The sequence below is a fragment of the Copadichromis virginalis genome, linkage group LG10 (assembly GCF_057382275.1).
Source record: "Copadichromis virginalis isolate Kocher_CV1m ecotype Utaka linkage group LG10, C_Virginalis_male_GT1.1, whole genome shotgun sequence".
In the NCBI taxonomy this organism is placed as follows: Eukaryota; Metazoa; Chordata; class Actinopteri; order Cichliformes; family Cichlidae; genus Copadichromis; species Copadichromis virginalis.
The window spans coordinates 8,373,961-8,394,712 of record NC_140627.1 but is presented as its reverse complement, the minus strand read 5'-3'; the positions used below and the strand labels follow the sequence as shown (position 1 = coordinate 8,394,712).

Sequence of the window (20,752 nt, the reverse complement as noted above, 5' to 3'; positions counted from 1 at the left end):
TTCCCATAGAAAAGCCTAGGGATGCTGCAGGATGGATCAGTTAGTAGAAGCCTTACCTCTGGAAAAAAAACAGTATAGTTAGATAAATTATAAATAGTTTGTCTTTATTGTCATTTGTTGTTGTTTGATTAAATCTGATGAGCCTAGCTCAGATTGGCTCATTACCCCCCCCCCCCCCCCCCCCTCGTGGCATGATAGAATTAAAGAAAGTCGCCTTTGTTGCTTTCTTTTTTCTTTATCTCCAACTTCTGCAGACTAGACTGCAAGCTGTATTAGTGTATTGCTCTCTTTTGGCATTTTGTATTTAGATTTTGTCATTTTTGAGATATGATGCTATAAACGGACCTTGAGGAGACCCACACATTGCACAGTTTTAGGGAACACATTGTGTTAATCCAATTTATCCAAACAAAATGGTGAGATCCTCACAAGTGGTTTTCAAAGGGCAGTTAGGTAAAAATCTGTTTTGCAGTTAAACTTGTAATAAATAATTATTCTATTAGCAAATAAATAAATACAGATAAACTGCTTATTTGTATTGTGTCTTCTTCCTGTTGTAGCTGGTTGCAGCAGATGGCCCGCCCCTCCCTGAGTCTGGTTCTGATGAAGGTTTCTTCCTGTTAAAACAGAGTTTTTCCTTCCCATAGTCGCCAAGTGCTTGCTCATAGTCGGTCATGCTCTGTATTATTGTAGGATCTTTACCTTACAATATAAAACACCTTGAGGTGACCGTTTCTGTGATTTGGTACTATATAAATAAAATATCTGGAATTGAGCTAAAATTAAATAGAGTTGATTTGAATTTCCATTCCCACAAACAGTTAGGAAATGCTCATCTTGAAGAACATTTAAATCAAAAAATAGCCACTGTTGTAGTGGGTGTTTTTCTCCAGTGGCAACAAGGAGCAGTAAAGAGCAAATAAAAGTAAAATTTACCTTGAATTAGAATGATTTTCAAACTGCATGCTGTGTTTTTCCAGAGAGAAGGCTTTGGACAGATGGACTGACTGGTTAGTTTGGCCCAACAGCAGCTTAACAGCACACAGCTGTTACTCTGAGCGTTCCTCTGGGACATCTGAGGGACTCCCTCCCACACAGTGAATAAGACTGCTTCAAACAGAGCTACAGGATGGCTACAGGAACACAAACTGAGATGATAGATAGTAAAACCAGAGCTGCTATGCAGAACATTTGCTTAGTCACACAATTGCTGCAGTAAAATTAGACTTCAGTTAGATCCAGGATCTGTCACTCATAACCATCCTCCCGTGCAATGTTCCACTTTGATAATTTTTAAATATTTGAGCTTTTGGTGGAGATTAAAAAGAGTGGTAGTTTATGTGCCACAGAGATGCTGCTTTAGAAAATGTGAGCCAATTACATGCTCCTCTTATACTATTTCCCAACAGAATGGCTCAAATGTACATGACCAAACAGAGTTTGCTTGGCATTGTCCAGATTAAGTATAAACAAAAAAGGCAGGAACAGAAGAGATACTGCCTCTTAGGGGCCTCATGCACATCGACATGGTGAAGTAAAGCAACAGAGAGGAGCATCTCCTTAACCCCTGGTGGTTTGCCAGGAGCTGTTAGACGCCTGGAGGAGAAGAGGATCTATCACTGAGCAGAGCATGTGCTTGAGAAGAAAGACAATTGTATTGACAAAAAGAAACTGTAACACATACCCAGTTAACCTACTTGGTCCAGTTCCAAAGCATTTGAGTGCTTTTTATATAAACGAGACAGAAAGATTTGGGCATTTATTCATTTATTCACCACTTAAATTGATAAGGAAAACAAAGTAATGAATGAAATAAGCAGAGAGAGAAAGAGATCAGATGAGACCCCGTAGAGAGACATGCAAGCTGAAGTAGGAAATAGAAGGTGTCAGTTCTCAGGAGTGAGTGTTTGCAGCCTATTTAAACTCATATTTATCAGTGCTTGCTGATTTCACAGGTGATCCCCTTTGTCTAAGTGGTGTGTTTTATTTAATTTGAGTGTAATCACTCATCAAACCACAGCTCTAATGACCCATTTACAGTATGGAGGAGCAGGGATGCTTCCATAATAGCAGTAAGCAATTTAAAGCTCATCAAAGGGTTTGTCTTTGTCTTCAGGTAATCAGGGGCTCATAAACATGGTAATGTTCGAAAATACCAAAACAAACAACGAGCAGCTTCAGCCTGAACAGACAGGGAGGACTACATTTATGATTTATACCATGCTATCCTCTGTCAGTCTACTGTGAGCTTGCAGTGGAGTTTTTCATTTGAACAACAGAGTAATTAATCCATCATTCCTTAAAGGACCTGTCGAGTGACATGTTTTTATGCAAATCCGATTTCAAAAATACTGAGTAGCTGTCTAAATGTTTTGATAAAAACAGAATGCAATGATTTTCAAATCTCATAAACCCATATTTTATTAACAGCAGAAAACACAGAAGCTATATCAAATGTTTAAACTAAGACATTTGACTCATTAGCCTCTTCTGAATTTGATGGCAGCAACACATATCAAATGTTCACCAGGCTGCAAAAACACAGCATCTATAAATTGTAAAAGAATTTCAGAATAAGGCCCATCAACATATTCCATTTAGGGGATCTCATCATCTACAGTACATAGTACCACCAAAAGAATCAGAGAATCGGAAGAAATGTCTGTGCACAGTGGAAAAGGCCAAAAATCAATACCGAATGCCTATGATCTTTGAACCCTAAGGCAGCACTGTACTAAAACAGGTATGATTCTATCCTTGTAATCACCTCATGGGTTCAGGAACATTTCCTGAACTCGCTTTCTGTGAACACAGGGTGAAGCTCCAATGAAGAAAAAAAACATTCTTCTTTTTTGGAAAACATGGGCATTGCATCTGGGCTAAAGAGGAGAAGGAGCATCCAACTTGTTGTTAGCTCTTGCTTAGAAGTCTGCATCTCTGATGGTATGGGGGGTGCATTAGTGCCTATGGAAGTGAGCTTGCACATTGTGAAAAGCACAATCAGTTTTATAATTTACATACAGGGTTTAGAGAACTCACATATCAAAGTGATGCTAAACCACATGGTGTATCTAATTTATTACAACAGTATGCCTTTATAGTAGAAGAGTTGGGGTGATGAACTGGCCTTCCTGTAGTCCAGACCTTTCACTAACTGAACACACAAGGCACATAATGAAAATAACGGTAAGAAAAAGAAGACCCAGAACTGTTGAGCAGCTGTAATCCTATAACAGACAAGAATGGGACAACATTGCTCTCCCAAAAGTCCAGCAGCTGGTCTCCTCAAGCATGGCCCTGTTCCCAGTTTTTTGAGATACGTTGCTGTCATCAAATTCAAAGTAACTTTTTTTATGTTCTCAGTTTATACATTTGGTACATTTTTTGTTATCTATTGTGAATAAAACATGTATTTATGACATTTGCAAATAATCACCCTCTGTTATTTACATTTACACAGAATCTTAAGTTTTTTGGAACTGGGGTTATAACTCTTAATGCAGTGCAAGATTTAGACATGTATGAAAGATTTAAAGAACCTTGAGCCAAAACAAAAATGCGGTGTCATATTTACATGAAACACATGCGTTAAAAATACCGTTATTTATCGCTTGTGTTTGACTGTTATTAGCATCCACAATCAAAAATGTAAATATAAAGTCAAATGTAGCATCCCTGCAGCTGGCGAGCCTAAAGAAAAAACATGACACTGTGGCAAATTGGCTAGTTGATTTCTTTTCATTTCTGGCATATGTGATGTCTCCCAGTCTAAATAAAGGAAAGCCTCCCTCACACTGTTCATGAAAATGTAGTGCTGCCATCCACATGTAAATAAAAAGCAGTTATCGACAGCTTTTTAAAATTCAAAAGATATTGACGTGACATACATTTTCTACTCCTGTATTCCTGTGTTTATTTAAATCATGCAAAAGGGTGTCAACTTTGAAAGTGTTACTAATCACTCGTCTGTTTATTACCTCATCATTGAATCCTGTGCTTTAATACAGTCACTGTATCAAAGAAAGATGTAAAAGTCAATTTTAAATATTATCAAAATTGTCTTTAACTGTTTAGATCACCAGTCAGATCTGATTAATTAAAAAAAAAATGCAATAGTCACCCCAAAATAAGTAATAATAAAATCATAAATACCCAAAGCTTTTAAATCAAAAGTCTTTGAGTGCTCATTTTTGAGAGCAAACTTTCTGATTTGTAATTACTTGGGCACTGATTTTTAATTACGTTAAAGATATCCTCACTTTAGCTTCACTGACTTTTATGTCTAAAAAAATGTTTCATCAATAAGTCATAAGGTAATTTTTCTTACCTTTTTAATTATGACACAGCAAATCCATGTTTGCATTTCTCTTTATTTCTTCTTCCTTCTTTCCTTTTTTTTTTAAAAAATCTTCCATATGTGCCAGGATACTCAGCTACCACTTAAAAGTTTGCTATAACTCATTCTGGCCTGCTTGGATTCAGACTTTCCAGTAAGTATTTGGATTATTTTGTTTGAGGAGAATTTGCAGATTGCTATCACTTTATAGCACTGTCAGAAATCAGATTGCGCCTCTTTCAATGCTAATTAATTAAGTCTTTATCTGGCGTAAAACTTATCACACCTGAGTTGATATTTCTTCGCAGGTTTGGGCCTTGTGACGGAGAGAAAATCACACAACTCCACAACATATCGTTTTTTGCTCCTTTGTTTGGAGACTTTGTGCACCAATGTGGCTCGGATCCCCATCCGAGGTGTGGTACGCTAATGCTGTGTGACTCAGAGAGTATATACTTGAACGGAAACACTTAAACTTTTCTTCTCTTTGCTCCCTCTCTGTATTACTGGCAAATAACAAGAAAAAAAGCAAAAAACAAACAAACAAAAGAAAAGAAAATAATTTTTTAAAAAAGAAACACAAGATGACAGGAGTCAAAGAGAGCCAGAAACAAAGCAGCAGGAGCGGCAAGTTTTGCGAAAAGGTTTGTCTTTGACATGTTGAAAATAATACCATTAATAATAATAATTATAATAATAATAACTGAGCTATGACCAAGGAAAAACTAATAAAAGAACACAAACCTCTCAGTGTCTTAGATGAGAATTCATGTGAACCAACACAAGAGAGCAAGTTAAAACTCATTTGCAGGGGGCTGCGGCAAATACCACCGGAGGGAGGCCGGGTGGGAGGGGGTGGTGTGTGTGTGCGGAAACAAAATAGAGGAGATTACATACATCGTTCCCTTTCTCGCCATCGGTGTGGTTGAGTCTGCCGGCCTTGCCGTTGCGGCTTCGCTGGGTGTGGTCCCCGTTGTGCCAAGTGGTGGGACTCTCGGGGGCCGGGGACTGCGGGGTGTCAGACATCTTTTGACCGTCTGTCTTGTGTTTGGAGTTTAATCTGGAACAGCAGGGCACACCACTTTACTCTAACTTGGGTGCAATCCGGTAGAAACAAGCTAGTACATTCTATTTCTCTGATTATTCTTGTTTATCTCATTTGCTGCTTCACGAATATTGAATTTTGTTTGCTATTCCAATTCACTTTGCATTTTGCTTATTTTTACACACAAAAAGAGGCTTCGCACAAATAACGTTTATATAGAACTCTGCATAATGTTTCCCTACAGTTTAGCTTAGACAGGTAGAGAGTAAAACCTTTTTTCTGACTTGCTGATCTGTTAATGCACATTATGAGTCATGTGATCCCTCAAGAGTGACTCTTAATTTTTCAAGAGCAATTATAAGTAATGCAAAAGGCTGAACTATAATACATAACTACAGAATAAAAAGATAAATGCCCCATGAACTGAATAAACAATGAATGCTTTGTCATCTAACCGAACATGAGGGCAGAGTGAGATATCACAACCGTTTAGCAGGGCGAGTTTAAGAAATGCAGGCAAGCCCCATTTGTATCCCAATCTATCGCCCTGGGGGTAAAGAGTAAATGATGGGAAGACTTACTGTCACCAGAGCAACTGCTTGACAGTCAGGAGAGGTATTTCAGTGGGACTATACTGTCTGTGTGCGTGTGTACAATGGGGGAGGGTTACCTGGTGGGTGATCTGGAGGCACTCCTGATGGAAGACAAGGAGGGACTTCGAGAGCTGCAGCAGCTGCCTTGACGCTGTGAACTCCTGCTGGGTGTTTCATCAGGGGACCTGACAGAGGACAGCCAATGGACAAACATACCACGCACACACATGTACACACATCCATAAAGCCACGTGTATGCATGCATACATCATGGGGACACACAAGCCACAGCGAGCTCAGTAGTCAATCTCATGATATGTAAAACAGGCAATGCACTGCAAAATACTTTCAATATATATATTCTAATAGAGGGTGCAGGATATATATATATTAGGGGTGCAACGATATTCGTATCGATATTGAACCGTTCGATACAGTGCTTTCGGTTCGGTACGCATATGTATCGAACAATACAATTTTTTTCAATTTTTTTTTTTTCAATTTTTTTTTTTTTTGTGTCCCGTTTGGATCTATAGCCATCAGAATTGTTGTCTTGAGGCCAAGAAAGATGCCAAGAGGATTTATTTTAAGTGGATCATCATATTGGTCCATTTGATTGACCTTTATTATAATTATGAATTTATTTTATTTTCAGTTGCAAACGGGACAGACATGACTGTGGGATAGGACAGGGGGAAAGAATGAAAGAAAGAGGGGGAGAGAAAGAAAGAAAACCAAAGGGGAGAAAAAAAAAGAACAATACAAAATTTGTAATTTATTTTATCAACTTTCCTTCTGACGATGCTGTCTGTGTTGAGCGCTCAGTGAATCTGCATTTGACTACTCCGCCTAGGCTCGAGAGTGCAGCCTAGGCGGAGTAGTCGAACGCAGATTCACTGAGCACTCAACACAGACAGGATGGTCAGAAGGAAGAGCGCAGGGCAAGCTAGCGAGACAGAAGTGGACCTCCCCACACTCATTCAGATCTGGCGTTTGGAATTATTTTGGTTTTCATGTGACGTATGACCCTGAAGGTAAGCGAGTCATGGACTAAAGTAAAACAGTATGTTGGATGTGCCATGCAATGCTCAATTACATGGGTGGGAGCTAGTGTGTTAGCGCAGTTAGCTCGTTAACGTGTTGGCCGTCTAGCCCCTCTGTATAGGGTAGCTCGTTAACGGAGATTTGCCGTGTTGTGGCGTTAAGGTTATTTCAACGAGATTAACCTGAAAGCACTAGTGGGAACACAACGAATATGACTGCACATTTATACCGACATCATCCTAGTGCATAGACAAAAACAAGCATGCATGCTACAAACTTTAGCCGAGTCATTTAGACAGCTGTTAGCACAGGATTCTCCTTATGGAGACCTGATATGTTTAATATGCTGCTGAGAATATAGCCCAGAAGAAACGGATAGTATAGCTTTTATTTTGGAAAGAGACATTTCTCTGTAATAAACTCTCTTTTCCAAAGATGAGTGATTCCTCAATCAGATACAGGGCTCGCAATATCGCTAGCCCGACGTCCCGGGGCTATCTCTCCCCTGCCTGTCGGGCTATTGTAGGAAGGAAAAATATATGTCAATGCTTTTGCATTCTTTCAGAAATGTAGCTGGGTAATTATGTCATTGGGTGAGCCACTGTCAATATGTGACATATTGAAATCGTGTTTGAATTTGCGCTTGTTTTTTTGCTTTCACTTTGCAATCGCGCGAACTGTGTATAGAGAGCGACAGCACTGATCTGTGAGTGATGATAATTTGTGCACCAATTCCTCTGACATCGTCTTATTAATTGTTAGCTTACTATGCAAACATGACAAGTGAAATCTCCCGCAGCTTAAACATGTGAGAGGTTGATCGTGCAGAGAATCGCTGAGCTTATGTGAGTGCGGCAGGATATATATTTCACTACGATGACCTGGATGATTGAGAACCTTCACAGACAGATATATATTTTAGTTCTGCTGAGCCAAATAAGACAGGTCAGGGTGAAGAAGTGACAGCCAAAGAAAAGCTTACCACAAAACGGAGAAGTTATGACAAATCAGACTATAAGGCAAAAAGAAAGTGCAGCTTTATGGTTTCATGGACAAAAGAATTTCTGTGGCTGCAATATGACGAGCTAAAAAACAACACGCACAAGGGTTAGGGTTAAATTTAAAAACTGTACTTTTGTGTTAAAATATATATTTATAATTTTAATAAATGACAAATTAAAAAGGCATGAACATTTTTTTTCTGTATCGAAAAAATATCGAACCGTGACACCAAAGTATCGAACCGAACCGAACCGTGAATTTTGTGTATCGTTGCACCCCTAATATATATATATATATATATATATATATATATGTGTGTGTGTGTGTGTGTGTGTGTGTATGTATATATATATATATATATATATACATATATATGTGTGTGTGTGTGTGTGTGTGTGTGTAGCAAGAGAGAGAGAGCAGGGTACAGCCCAGAAATTGTGCTGAACTCACACGCTTTGCTTAGAAGATGCTCTCAATTCTTTTACACTTGTTCACATTCTGTGTGAGTCTAAGCCTGAGATAATGGCTGTAAAGTGCCAATATAAATTCATGAGTAGGCTCAATGGGACTTCTACCTATTGTTGAGGAGTTAAGACTGTTGTTCACTGTTTGTTTTAATGTGAACTGAGGAAATGTGCATTAAATGTTACTGGTAATGAATGAAACTTGGCTACTCTCTTATAAGACATGCAGACTATCTGCTCTACATTTACATGGATTAAAGAATTGTTATGGGAGATTTTAACAGAGTGAATCTCAAACGGACATTTCACAATCTTCACCAGCACATCAACTGCCCCACCCGGGGCACGAGGACATTAGACCACTGCTACACCCCGTTCAAGAACTGTTACAAGGCTCAGCCCCTGCCGGCATTTGGAAAATCGGACCATTCCGCCATCTTCCTCATGCCTGCTTACAAACAAAGGCTAAAGCAGAAAGCACCAATCAGGAGGGAGGTCGCTCGCTGGACGGACCAATCGGTGGCCGCGCTGCAGGACGCACTGGATGACGCAGACTGGGACATGTTTCGGCGCAGCTCTGATGACATCAACATGTTTACGGAAGCGGTTGTCGGATTTATCGGGAAACTAGCGGACGACACAGCAGAAAGAACTATCATCCGAACGTTTCCCAACCAGAAGCCGTGGGTGGATAAAAACATCCGCGACGCTCTGAGATCACGCACTGCTGCCTACAATGAAGGGCTTGTCTCCGGTAATATGGACCTATACAAGGCTGCGTCCTACAACGTGCGCAGCGCGGTCCGAAAGGCAAAGCGGAGCTACGGGGAAAAACTAGAGTCACAGCTACGACAGTGCGACTCTAGGAGCCTGTGGAAAGGACTGCGGACTATAACGGACTATAAACGACCAGCTTCTTCAATGATGAATGCAGATGCTTCACTGGCTGATGAGCTGAACACGTTTTATGCTCGCTTCGACGCCGCAGCAATTAAAACAACAAACGGCTGCGTGCGCTCGGAGTGCACCAGTGAAGAAAATGCATTCGTCATCACAGAGCATGCCGTGAGGAACACCTTCAGGAGGGTGAACACCAGGAAGGCAGCAGGACCAGATGCAATCCCTGGCCGGGTCCTTAGAGCCTGCGCTGATCAACTAGCACCCACGTGTTCACGGAGATCTTCAACCTCTCCCTGGCCCAAGCTGTGGTTCCCACGTGCTTCAAACAGTCCTGTTCCAAAGAAACAACAGCCCGCTTCCCACAATGACTACCGTCCAGTAGCACTGACTTCAATTGTGATGAAGTGTTTTGAAAGACTGATGAGAGATCACATCACTTCTTCACTTCCTGCCACCATCGACTCACTTCAGTTTGCTTACCGGACTAATCGTTCCACAGACGATGCCATATCTCACCTGCTCCACACATCCCTGAGTCACCTGGACACTGGCAGAGGGAATTATGTTAGGATGCTGTTCGTGGACTACAGTTCAGCATTCAACACAATAATTCCCTATAAGCTTTTCACCAAGTTGACAGATCTAGGACTCAGCTCATCACTGTGTCAGTGGATCCTCAACTTCCTCACAGACAGACCCCAATCAGTGAGGGTGGGAAAACAAGTCTCCCCCTCCATCTCACTCAGCACTGGAGTGCCTCAGGGCTGTGTTTTAAGCCCCCTGCTGTACTCACTGTACACTTATGACTGTGTAGCCACATCCGACACCACCTCCATTGTCAAATTTGCTGACGACACTGCTGTTGTGGGCCTGATCTCCGACAACATCGAGACGGCCTACCTGGAGGAGATTAAGAACCTGGAGACCTGGTGCCAGGAGAATAACCTCCTCCTAAACATCAGCAAGACTAAGGAGCTGATCATGGACTTCACTACAAAGCAGGCGAGGAATTACAAACCCCTCATCATCAGTGGCACGCCAGTGGAGAGAGTGGACAGTTTCCGATACCTGGGTGTCCACATCACTCAGGACCTGTCATGGTCCTGTCACATCAACACCCTGGTTAAGAAAGCCCGTCAGCGTCTCTTCTTCCTCAGAAGACTTAGAGACTTCCATCTGCCACTGAAGGTGCTCAAGAACTTCTACTCCTGCACCATCGAGAGCGTCCTGACGGCAAACATCTGCACCTGGTTTGGGAACAGCACCAAGCAGGACAGACGAGATCTGCAAAGGGTGGTGCGCTCGGCAGAACGCATCATTCAATCAGAGCTCCCTGACCTGCTGTCCATCTACACCAAGCGGTGCAAGTCCAAAGCTAGGAAGATTATGATGGACCTCTCCCATCCCAACAATGGACTCTTCTCACTGTTGAGGTCTGGGAAGCGCTTCCGCTCCCTTAAGGCCAAAACAGAGAGAATGAGGAGGAGCTTCTTCCCCCAGGCTATTCGGGGCCTGAACCAGGTGTAGGACTGGACTCTCCCAAACACGTCACTATAAGACTGGACTCTCACACACGTTGTTGTGATATTTTGATACCATGGTAGCATTTACAGGATATTGTTTTATAGTGATATTATACAGGAAAACTGTTACTCAATAAGGCCCATTTACTAGTTGTTTTTCTCTTTCTCTGTGACCCAAGAATTAATGTGTAAGAATCACAGGATGGTACCTCAAGGTCGAAAATACCACAGAGATCACTTCCTTATTCCCATCCTCCCTTCTTTATCTCCTAGAAAAGAGCTTGTTAAAGGCCGGGTGGTTTGTTTCAGAATTCACTAATGAAAGAACTCTGTATTCTATGTCTAGGAGTGTATTTTGCTGGGATAATCATAAATTGTAGCTGAACTGATAAACTATACAAAGGATACTTCTTTGCTCAGAGGGCAGGAAGACGCTTCCTTATTTGGTCTGTACCGGTTTGAACTGAGAATCTGCTGACACACGAACCTTTTTCCTCTATATAAACTGTTGTCTGATGAATAAACCTTTGAGTTGATTTTGGGAAAGCAACCTGAAGCAGTCTGTGTTTCCTTGTTCTCCCAAGCTACTCCCGGCGCTGTAACTAACCTGCTGAACGGCATACCTGAGTGTTACTTTGAATAATTTTGAATCTTATAGGGTAAAGACAAAACTCTGCTTATAGGTGCCCACGCCTCGGAGGAAACCCGATCCACGGAGAAACCCGGGACGGAGATTTCTTTCACACGTCACCACACATTTCCTATAATCCTATAATTCCTATAATTTATAATCCTTATCTTTATAATCTCTTCTACTATTTGCACATTCTTTACTGTAAATTCCTAAGTTAATTTGTAAATTTTTGTAGTAAACTGTAAATTGTAAATATTGTAAAACTTTTCTTCTGTCATTTAATGGTCGGGCATTGTACAGCTACAAGCATTTCACCCCCATGTCATACTGTGTATGGTTGTGTGTGTGTGACAAATAAAATTTGAATTTGAAATTTGAAATTTGAATTTGAATTTACAGGCAGCGATTCTCTCACCTCTTTTTCTGTTTGTTCTTGTCTTTATGTTTGTTCTTTGGGCTTCCCGACCTGAAAAAAAAACCCCAACAACAATGAATCTGCATTCACAGAGAGTAGAGAATTCCACGCATCACTTGCCTAAATGGACTATTCTACTGTCATTTGAAAAAGTAGTCAATTGTGTAAAAGACACAAACTGAACGCAAGCACACAGGTTACATACAGGGAGTGCAGAATTATTAGGCAAGTTGTATTTTTGAGGAATAATTTTATTATTGAACAACAACCATGTTCTCAATGAACCCAAAAAACTCATTAATATCAAAGCTGAATGTTTTTGGAAGTAGTTTTTAGTTTGTTTTTAGTTTTAGCTATTTTAGGGGGATATCTGTGTGTGCAGGTGACTATTACTGTGCATAATTATTAGGCAACTTAACAAAAAACAAATATATACCCATTTCAATTATTTATTTTTACCAGTGAAACCAATATAACATCTCCACATTCACAAATATACATGTCTGACATTCAAAAACAAAACAAAAACAAATCAGCGACCAATATAGCCACCTTTCTTTGCAAGGACACTCAAAAGCCTGCCATCCATGGATTCTGTCAGTGTTTTGATCTGTTCACCATCAACATTGCGTGCAGCAGCAACCACAGCCTCCCAGACACTGTTCAGAGAGGTGTACTGTTTTCTCTCCTTGTAAATCTCACGTTTGATGATGGACCACAGGTTCTCAATGGGGTTCAGATCAGGTGAACAAGGTGGCCATGTCATTAGTTTTTCTTCTTTTATACCCTTTCTTGCCAGCCACGCTGTGGAGTACTTGGACGCGTGTGATGGAGCATTGTCCTGCATGAAAATCATGTTTTTCTTGAAGGATGCAGACTTCTTCCTGTACCACTGCTTGAAGAAGGTGTCTTCCAGAAACTGGCAGTAGGACTGGGAGTTGAGCTTGACTCCATCCTCAACCTGAAAAGGCCCCACAAGCTCATCTTTGATGATACCAGCCCAAACCAGTACTCCACCTCCACCTTGCTGGCGTCTGAGTCGGACTGGAGCTCTCTGCCCTTTACCAATCCAGCCACGGGCCCATCCATCTGGCCCATCAAGACTCACTCTCATTTCATCAGTCCATAAAACCTTAGAAAAACCAGTCTTGAGATATTTCTTGGCCCAGTCTTGACGTTTCAGCTTGTGTGTCTTGTTCAGTGGTGGTCGTCTTTCAGCCTTTCTTACCTTGGCCATGTCTCTGAGTATTGCACACCTTGTGCTTTTGGGCACTCCAGTGATGTTGCAGCTCTGAAATATGGCCAAACTGGTGGCAAGTGGCATCTTGGCAGCTGCACGCTTGACTTTTCTCAGTTCATGGGCAGTTATTTTGCGCCTTAGTTTTTCCACACGCTTCTTGCGACCCTGTTGACTATTTTGAATGAAACGCTTGATTGTTCGATGATCACGCTTCAGAAGCTTCAGAAGCAATTTTGAGACTGCTGCATCCCTCTGCAAGATATCTCACTATTTCTAACTTTTTTAAACCGTCAAGTCCTTCTTTTGACCCATTTTGCCAAAGGAAAGGACATTGCTTAATAATTATGCACACCTGATATAGGGTGTTGATGTCATTAGACCACACCCCTTCTCATTACAGTGATGCACATCACCTAATATGCTTAATTGGTAGTAGGCTTTCGAGCCTATACAGCTTGGAGTAAGACAACATGCATGAAGAGGATGATGTGGACAAAATACTCATTTGCCTAATAATTCTGCACTCCCTGTATATGGACGTTCACATACTGAAGGACATTATTATCTGCCGTACAAACCTGTGTCTTCTCTTTTTCCTGGAGCCAGATGCAGATCTACAAAAACAAAGCCATTGTAATGTCAGCGCGAGGTCAGCAACAAAATATTGACATGAATAATTCATATGCAGAACACAGTATCTTTTTTTAAAACACATTTTACATATTTATATATTTTTTACATATACATTTTGTGAGACTGTGTACCACATTTTAATTTTTTGAGAGCAATCCAGGCCTTCTTTTTCTTCTTCCTTCTAATTTTTTAAGGTATTCTTGAGCAATAATTCTCCAGGCTTGCTGAAGGGCTCTCAAAGTTTTTCTTCTTTTTTTGTGTTTATTTGTTAAGCCATTTAACACAAACCTATGAATTATTCAAGTATAAAAAAAAGTGCTGTACAACTAAAAGAATAAAACAATAAAAGCAATAAAACACAATACAAAAGAGAACAATGGAAAATTGAAAAACAAATATCAAGAGGTTTAAATACCGAGGAATAAAAATACATTCTCAAAAGAGTTTAGATGTTCAGTGTTGGTGAGGTGGTGATATGAAGGGGAACACTGTTCCAAAATATAGGTGTAGCTACAGCAAAGGCCCGATATTTTGCTTGTCAGTATAATGGGAAACATCTGGTCAGCTGTTCTTGGTGATATGTTAAAAGATCAGAAGGTAAGGAGGTGCTAACGATTTAATGAATGTTTAAGTTTCCATTTAATGAAACTTAAAAGCAAGCAGTCTGTGAAGGTTCTCAGTCATCCAGGTCATCGTAGTCAAAGGAGCTTGCAAAGAAAAGCGTCTGGACTTCTTTAAGTTACTTAAAGATGTTTCACCTCTCATCCGAGAAGCTTCTTCAGTTCTAAGGTCAAATGGTGGGGAGTCCCAGATTTAAACCTAGTGGGAGTATCCCCCCACAGAGGGATAAAAGGACCCCCTGATGATAAAAGCAAGCAATAACATTTTGAAATGTATTTGTGCGCTTGGGGGCAGCGTCTCATGTGAGTCGAGCTGCAGAATTTTGGAAGTTGCAGAACAGACAACAAATACCTGGTTAATGCTCAAATAAAGACTGTTGTTACAATCTAGCCTGGATGACACCTTTACAATGGAAACTGGCTCTAAAAACAGCATTTATTTTTTTTTATCAAATGTGAAGCTGCTCTCAAAAATGACCCAGAGGTTTTTAAAAAGGCTGTTTTTGAAGGACCGACATCAAGTACTACTGCTTGTTTGTTTTTTTTTGCTTAAGGTTCAAGAAGTTTGATGTTATCTATTTATATTAATATTTTTATGTCAGTAAGACACTAAAGTAAAGCATTCAAAAAGACTGCAGTATTTCTTTTTGAGAGGGACATGGATTTGTGAATTATCACCATGCATAATGGTGACATGAAACTCCTTATTTTTGATCTTTTGATATTAATAGGAACATATAGGAACATAACAAGGGAAAAGAGTACTGGACCAAGGATGGTTCCTTGGGGGACGGCTGCATGTGAGAGAATCAGGTGATGAGAACAAGCCACAGAAAAATTTGCCCACGTGGCTCTCCAGCCTAGAGAATATGATGCTATGATCCACTGTATCAAATGTAGCATTTATTGTAGATCTAAAAGTATTAAAATGGCAGAATCCCCTGAAGCTGCAATTAATAAAAGATCATTAAGCACCTTTAAAATTGCTGATCCCGTGCGATAATGTGCATTGAAACCAAACTATTACAGTGACAACATTTGTTTTCAGGGAGGCCTGAAGGTGATGAAAAACAACTTTTCCCAGAGTCTTTACAACAATGTCAGGGTCTAAAAATACCAGAACGACTGATGGAGACAAGGCCATTGATAGCAATGCTACATCCCCGGACACAGCCCCACTTAATGGCTGACATAACTAGCTCGCAGAAAAACGTAGTCGCTAAAATTTCTAAGCTGGAAGCAAAAGTTGAGACCAAGTGCCAAGCTCTCAATGGCCTGATCGATTCGCTTCGCAGCAATGTTTCTGACCAAACAGATGAAGTGCGGACTGAACTTTGTGCTAAGATTGATGCTCCAGCTACTATCTGCACTGACCACCATAGCCGGCTAACTAGCCTGAAAGAAGCTGCAGTATTCGGATCGGGTTGTGGACTTGGAGAAGCAAGTTCATGATCTGAAAGAAATTGTATCAGCTCTTTCAGACAAGACCGAAGACCTTGAAGGGAGACAGTGCAGATGCAACATTCGAATACTGTACTTGGCGTGAGGGAGCGCTTTGAGATTCGGACGCGCCCATGTCAATTCTGTGGCCCAGCTACTAAAGGAGGTGTTGGGCCTGAATACCGCTCCGACACTGGATTGGGTACATCGCAGCCTACAGACCATCCCTGCAAGAGACCAGAGACCCAGGCCACTTATTGTCAAATTTCACTACTTTCAAAAAAATGAGGTGCTGCTTTGCAGGCCCGCGTTAAACAGTCCCCAGTCCCATAATGGAAACAAAATCCTTTTTGTCTCCATTATTGTCTCCATTCCCAGACCTGCCATCTGCAGTCGCAAAGAGAAGGGGGGCCTTTAAAGAAGCTAAAGATCTACTGCACAGATGTCAGGGTGTGAGATTCGGGATGCTGTACCCAGCGAAGCTGAGGATTTCTTCTCCTCTTGGAGAGGAAATATTCACCAATCTAACGGCTGCTAAAGACTACGTCAAGAATTGCATCTTAGCTGTGTGTGGGAATCAAGACACGGGCTGAGTAGACTGTGCTACCTCAATTGCTCTCTGACTCTCTATTGTTCACTGACTCTGACTGCACTTTAGATAGAGGTTTGTACTTTGGCGTCTTTCATAATTTAATAGGTCTTCATATACTTGTTTATCACTGAGCAAAGTAAACAACCAAGAGAAGTCACGTGTGCCTTTCCAATCTGCCAGATGTCTAAAAATTATGTTAATAGTTAGGGGCAACATCTGTTTTAGGGAGTGAAGAGACATGTTGGATATAAGCTCTTTTGGGGGGGAAGGTGTAGCTTGTTCCTGGTTTGTGGGCAACCCGTTCTCACTCCCAAAGCGTAACATTTTACGCTAGGTGACAAATCGTCACCATATTAAGTTTTCGGCTACCCACCACGTTCCTAAATGACGACCTCGGAAAAAAGAGGAAATATGAGAACCGTCTGGACTGAATCTACACATGTTCGCTCTTTTTCTTCAAATCGCTTAGAAACACGCTATTTAACATCATTAAAGTCCTGGTTAAGGTCAGGAATAAGGTTATGGTCAGGGCTAGGGATAAGGTTAGGTTTAGGGCTGGAATACAGGGCTGGAACGTCTATTACCGCGGGAGCGTCATTGCACTGGATCCCAGCCATAACCCGCCGCGTACCATAAGAACGCCGAAGGTCTCCTTTCACGTTCCTCAGGAACGCCGCGGGACGTGACAAAACGTCGACATGTTACGCCTCGGGAGTGAGAACGCTCAGTTGTGGGAGTTAGGTTTACAGGGAGTGCAGAATTATTAGGCAAGTTGTATTTTTGAGGAATAATTTTATTATTGAACAACAACCATGTTCTCAATGAACCCAAAAAACTCATTAATATCAAAGCTGAATGTTTTTGGAAGTAGTTTTTAGTTTGTTTTTAGTTTTAGCTATTTTAGGGGGATATCTGTGTGTGCAGGTGACTATTACTGTGCATAATTATTAGGCAACTTAACAAAAAACAAATATATACCCATTTCAATTATTTATTTTTACCAGTGAAACCAATATAACATCTCCACATTCACAAATATACATTTCTGACATTCAAAAACAAAACAAAAACAAATCAGCGACCAATATAGCCACCTTTCTTTGCAAGGACACTCAAAAGCCTGCCATCCATGGATTCTGTCAGTGTTTTGATCTGTTCACCATCAACATTGCGTGCAGCAGCAACCACAGCCTCCCAGACACTGTTCAGAGAGGTGTACTGTTTTCTCTCCTTGTAAATCTCACGTTTGATGATGGACCACAGGTTCTCAATGGGGTTCAGATCAGGTGAACAAGGTGGCCATGTCATTAGTTTTTCTTCTTTTATACCCTTTCTTGCCAGCCACGCTGTGGAGTACTTGGACGCGTGTGATGGAGCATTGTCCTGCATGAAAATCATGTTTTTCTTGAAGGATGCAGACTTCTTCCTGTACCACTGCTTGAAGAAGGTGTCTTCCAGAAACTGGCAGTAGGACTGGGAGTTGAGCTTGACTCCATCCTCAACCTGAAAAGGCCCCACAAGCTCATCTTTGATGATACCAGCCCAAACCAGTACTCCACCTCCACCTTGCTGGCGTCTGAGTCGGACTGGAGCTCTCTGCCCTTTACCAATCCAGCCACGGGCCCATCCATCTGGCCCATCAAGACTCACTCTCATTTCATCAGTCCATAAAACCTTAGAAAAACCAGTCTTGAGATATCTCTTGGCCCAGTCTTGACGTTTCAGCTTGTGTGTCTTGTTCAGTGGTGGTCGTCTTTCAGCCTTTCTTACCTTGGCCATGTCTCTGAGTATTGCACACCTTGTGCTTTTGGGCACTCCAGTGATGTTGCAGCTCTGAAATATGGCCAAACTGGTGGCAAGTGGCATCTTGGCAGCTGCACGCTTGACTTTTCTCAGTTCATGGGCAGTTATTTTGCGCCTTAGTTTTTCCACACGCTTCTTGCGACCCTGTTGACTATTTTGAATGAAACGCTTGATTGTTCGATGATCACGCTTCAGAAGCTTCAGAAGCAATTTTGAGACTGCTGCATCCGTCTGCAAGATATCTCACTATTTCTAACTTTTTTAAACCGTCAAGTCCTTCTTTTGACCCATTTTGCCAAAGGAAAGGACATTGCTTAATAATTATGCACACCTGATATAGGGAGTTGATGTCATTAGACCACACCCCTTCTCATTACAGAGATGCACATCACCTAATATGCTTAATTGGTAGTAGGCTTTCGAGCCTATACAGCTTGGAGTAAGACAACATGCATGAAGAGGATGATGTGGACAAAATACTCATTTGCCTAATAATTCTGCACTCCCTGTATAGTTACTCTGGGTTTTTCCTTTTTCTTGTTGGCTGCAGTTTTGTGTGTATACTTACTCCAAATTATTATTCGGCTTGCTTGTCATGACTGTCTTGAAAGTATGAATATGGCTATATAACCAAACTACAACTGCAACTACACCTGATTCTGATTTATAACATGGAATGTAGAAGGTCTGAATAATTTTAAAAAGCGTAAAAGGATATTCACTCATCTGTCGACTTTCAAACCAGACATTGTCTTTCTACAGGAGACACATCTGCGCTCCACGCAAAGCAATAGGTTGACAGAAAGTTGGGTCTCCCAGGTCTACCATTCTGCATTTAACTCTAAATCGCGGTGGGTTGCCATTTTTGTTAGAAAACATTTTCCTTTCATCACTTCAAATGGCCGCTTTCTGATAGTTACTGGCAGGCTCCACAACACTCCAGTTATTTTGGTGAATACTTATGCACCAACTTGGGACAATCCACAATTTTTATTAAGACTGATTGGCCTGCTGCCAGATTTAAATACGCATCACCTGGTGGGGATTTGAATCTGGTATTCGATCCCAACCTTGACAGGTCTAAGCCACATCAGTCTACTCGGACCTCCAGATCAGTGTCCGTTCTGAATACATTTCTTCAAAACTATGGTATTTCAGATCCACTGCGTATCACTGAGCCCTTAGCAAAATACTATTCTTCTTCTCCCCTGTGCATCATTTGTATTCGAGGATTGATTATTTTCTTTTGGATAATTTCCTTATCCCAAGGGTCACCATGTGTAAATAACATGCAATTGTAATTTCACATCATGCACCAGTACAGGTTGATATCTCATTTTCAAATGTGTGCACAAGGCAGCGTTTCTGGAAATTTGACTTAGCATTAATGTCAGATGAGGAGTTTTGCAAGTTCATTGAGTACCACATTGAGTTTTTCTAGAAACGAATAACACTCCAGATGTTTCAAAATCTATAATTTGGGAGTCGCTAAAGGCATATCTGCGGGGCCAAATTATTTATTTTGCGTCTTATAAGAATAAAAAGCGAAACGAACAGCTTCGAGAACTGACAGAGCTCATAGCAAACATTGACACACAATATGTTACCTGTCCAACCGCTGATTTATATAAGCAGAAGGTACTGCTGCAGTCTGAATTTGACACCCTCTCAATTAAAGAAACTGAGAAGCTCTTTCTTAGATCAAGATATCATATATACGAGCATGGTGAAAAAGCAGGTAGATATCTTTCACATCAGCTTTGTCAATCCGCCACAGCCCAATCTATACCTGACATACAGTTATACTCCGGTCAGGAGGTAACACACCCTGACAGAATTAAGCTATTTTATCAGGATCTCTATACTTCCCGCACTGATAATTCAGAGGCTGACTCCTTCTTGGGGAACATAGATACTCCCACGAGACCAACGTGAGCTACTGGAAAGACTTCACTTCTTATCCAAGTCTACCTATTGACTGTCCACTTTGAGGACTGTCTACAATTTCGACCTATTGCTAGAGGCCATATCTCTCAAATATATAGCACATTGCAGCATACAAAGGCAGACTCTGTGTCCAAAGCCAGAAACGCATGGGAACTGGACTTAAACCTCCAGATCTCAGACGACCTATGGGACCTTAGTGTTAGCAGGATCCATGAATCCTCAATCTGTATACGGCATTGTATAATACAGTTTAAAATCCTTCACCGGGCGTACCTAACCAAAGCTAAACTAGCCAAAATATACAATACCTCTGATAATGGATGCCCGAGGTGCAAGCAATCACCTGCTACTATGAGCCATATGTTCTGGACCTGCTCTGATTTGAACCGGTTCTGGGAATTAGTTTTTAAAGCTTTTTCATGTGTGTGGGAAAACACATATGAAGCACATATTTGGTGTCCTCCTAAACCAACACGGTATAGCTTCTTATTAAATGTATGGAGTGGCTTTCTCATCTCTCC

At 41.1% G+C, this 20,752-nt stretch overlaps 1 protein-coding gene across 6 annotated transcripts in view; it reads right to left on the bottom strand.

The window, feature by feature from the left end:
* srrm3 (serine/arginine repetitive matrix 3) overlaps positions 1-20,752 on the bottom strand; it is a 142,521-nt gene that overhangs the window by 11,127 nt on the left and 110,642 nt on the right. For 4 of the 6 annotated variants that reach the window (XM_085469625.1, XM_085469630.1, XM_085469626.1 and 1 more), the window contains 4 exons: positions 13,775-13,810; positions 11,957-12,007; positions 6,052-6,159; positions 5,234-5,396 (listed from right to left, as the gene is read on the bottom strand). In XM_085469625.1, coding sequence (XP_085325751.1) covers positions 5,234-5,396; positions 6,052-6,159; positions 11,957-12,007; positions 13,775-13,810 — 358 coding nt within the window. The remainder of the gene's footprint in view (positions 1-5,233; positions 5,397-6,051; positions 6,160-11,956; positions 12,008-13,774; positions 13,811-20,752) is intronic. The other 2 variants (XM_085469631.1, XM_085469632.1) reach the window with 2 other exon arrangements.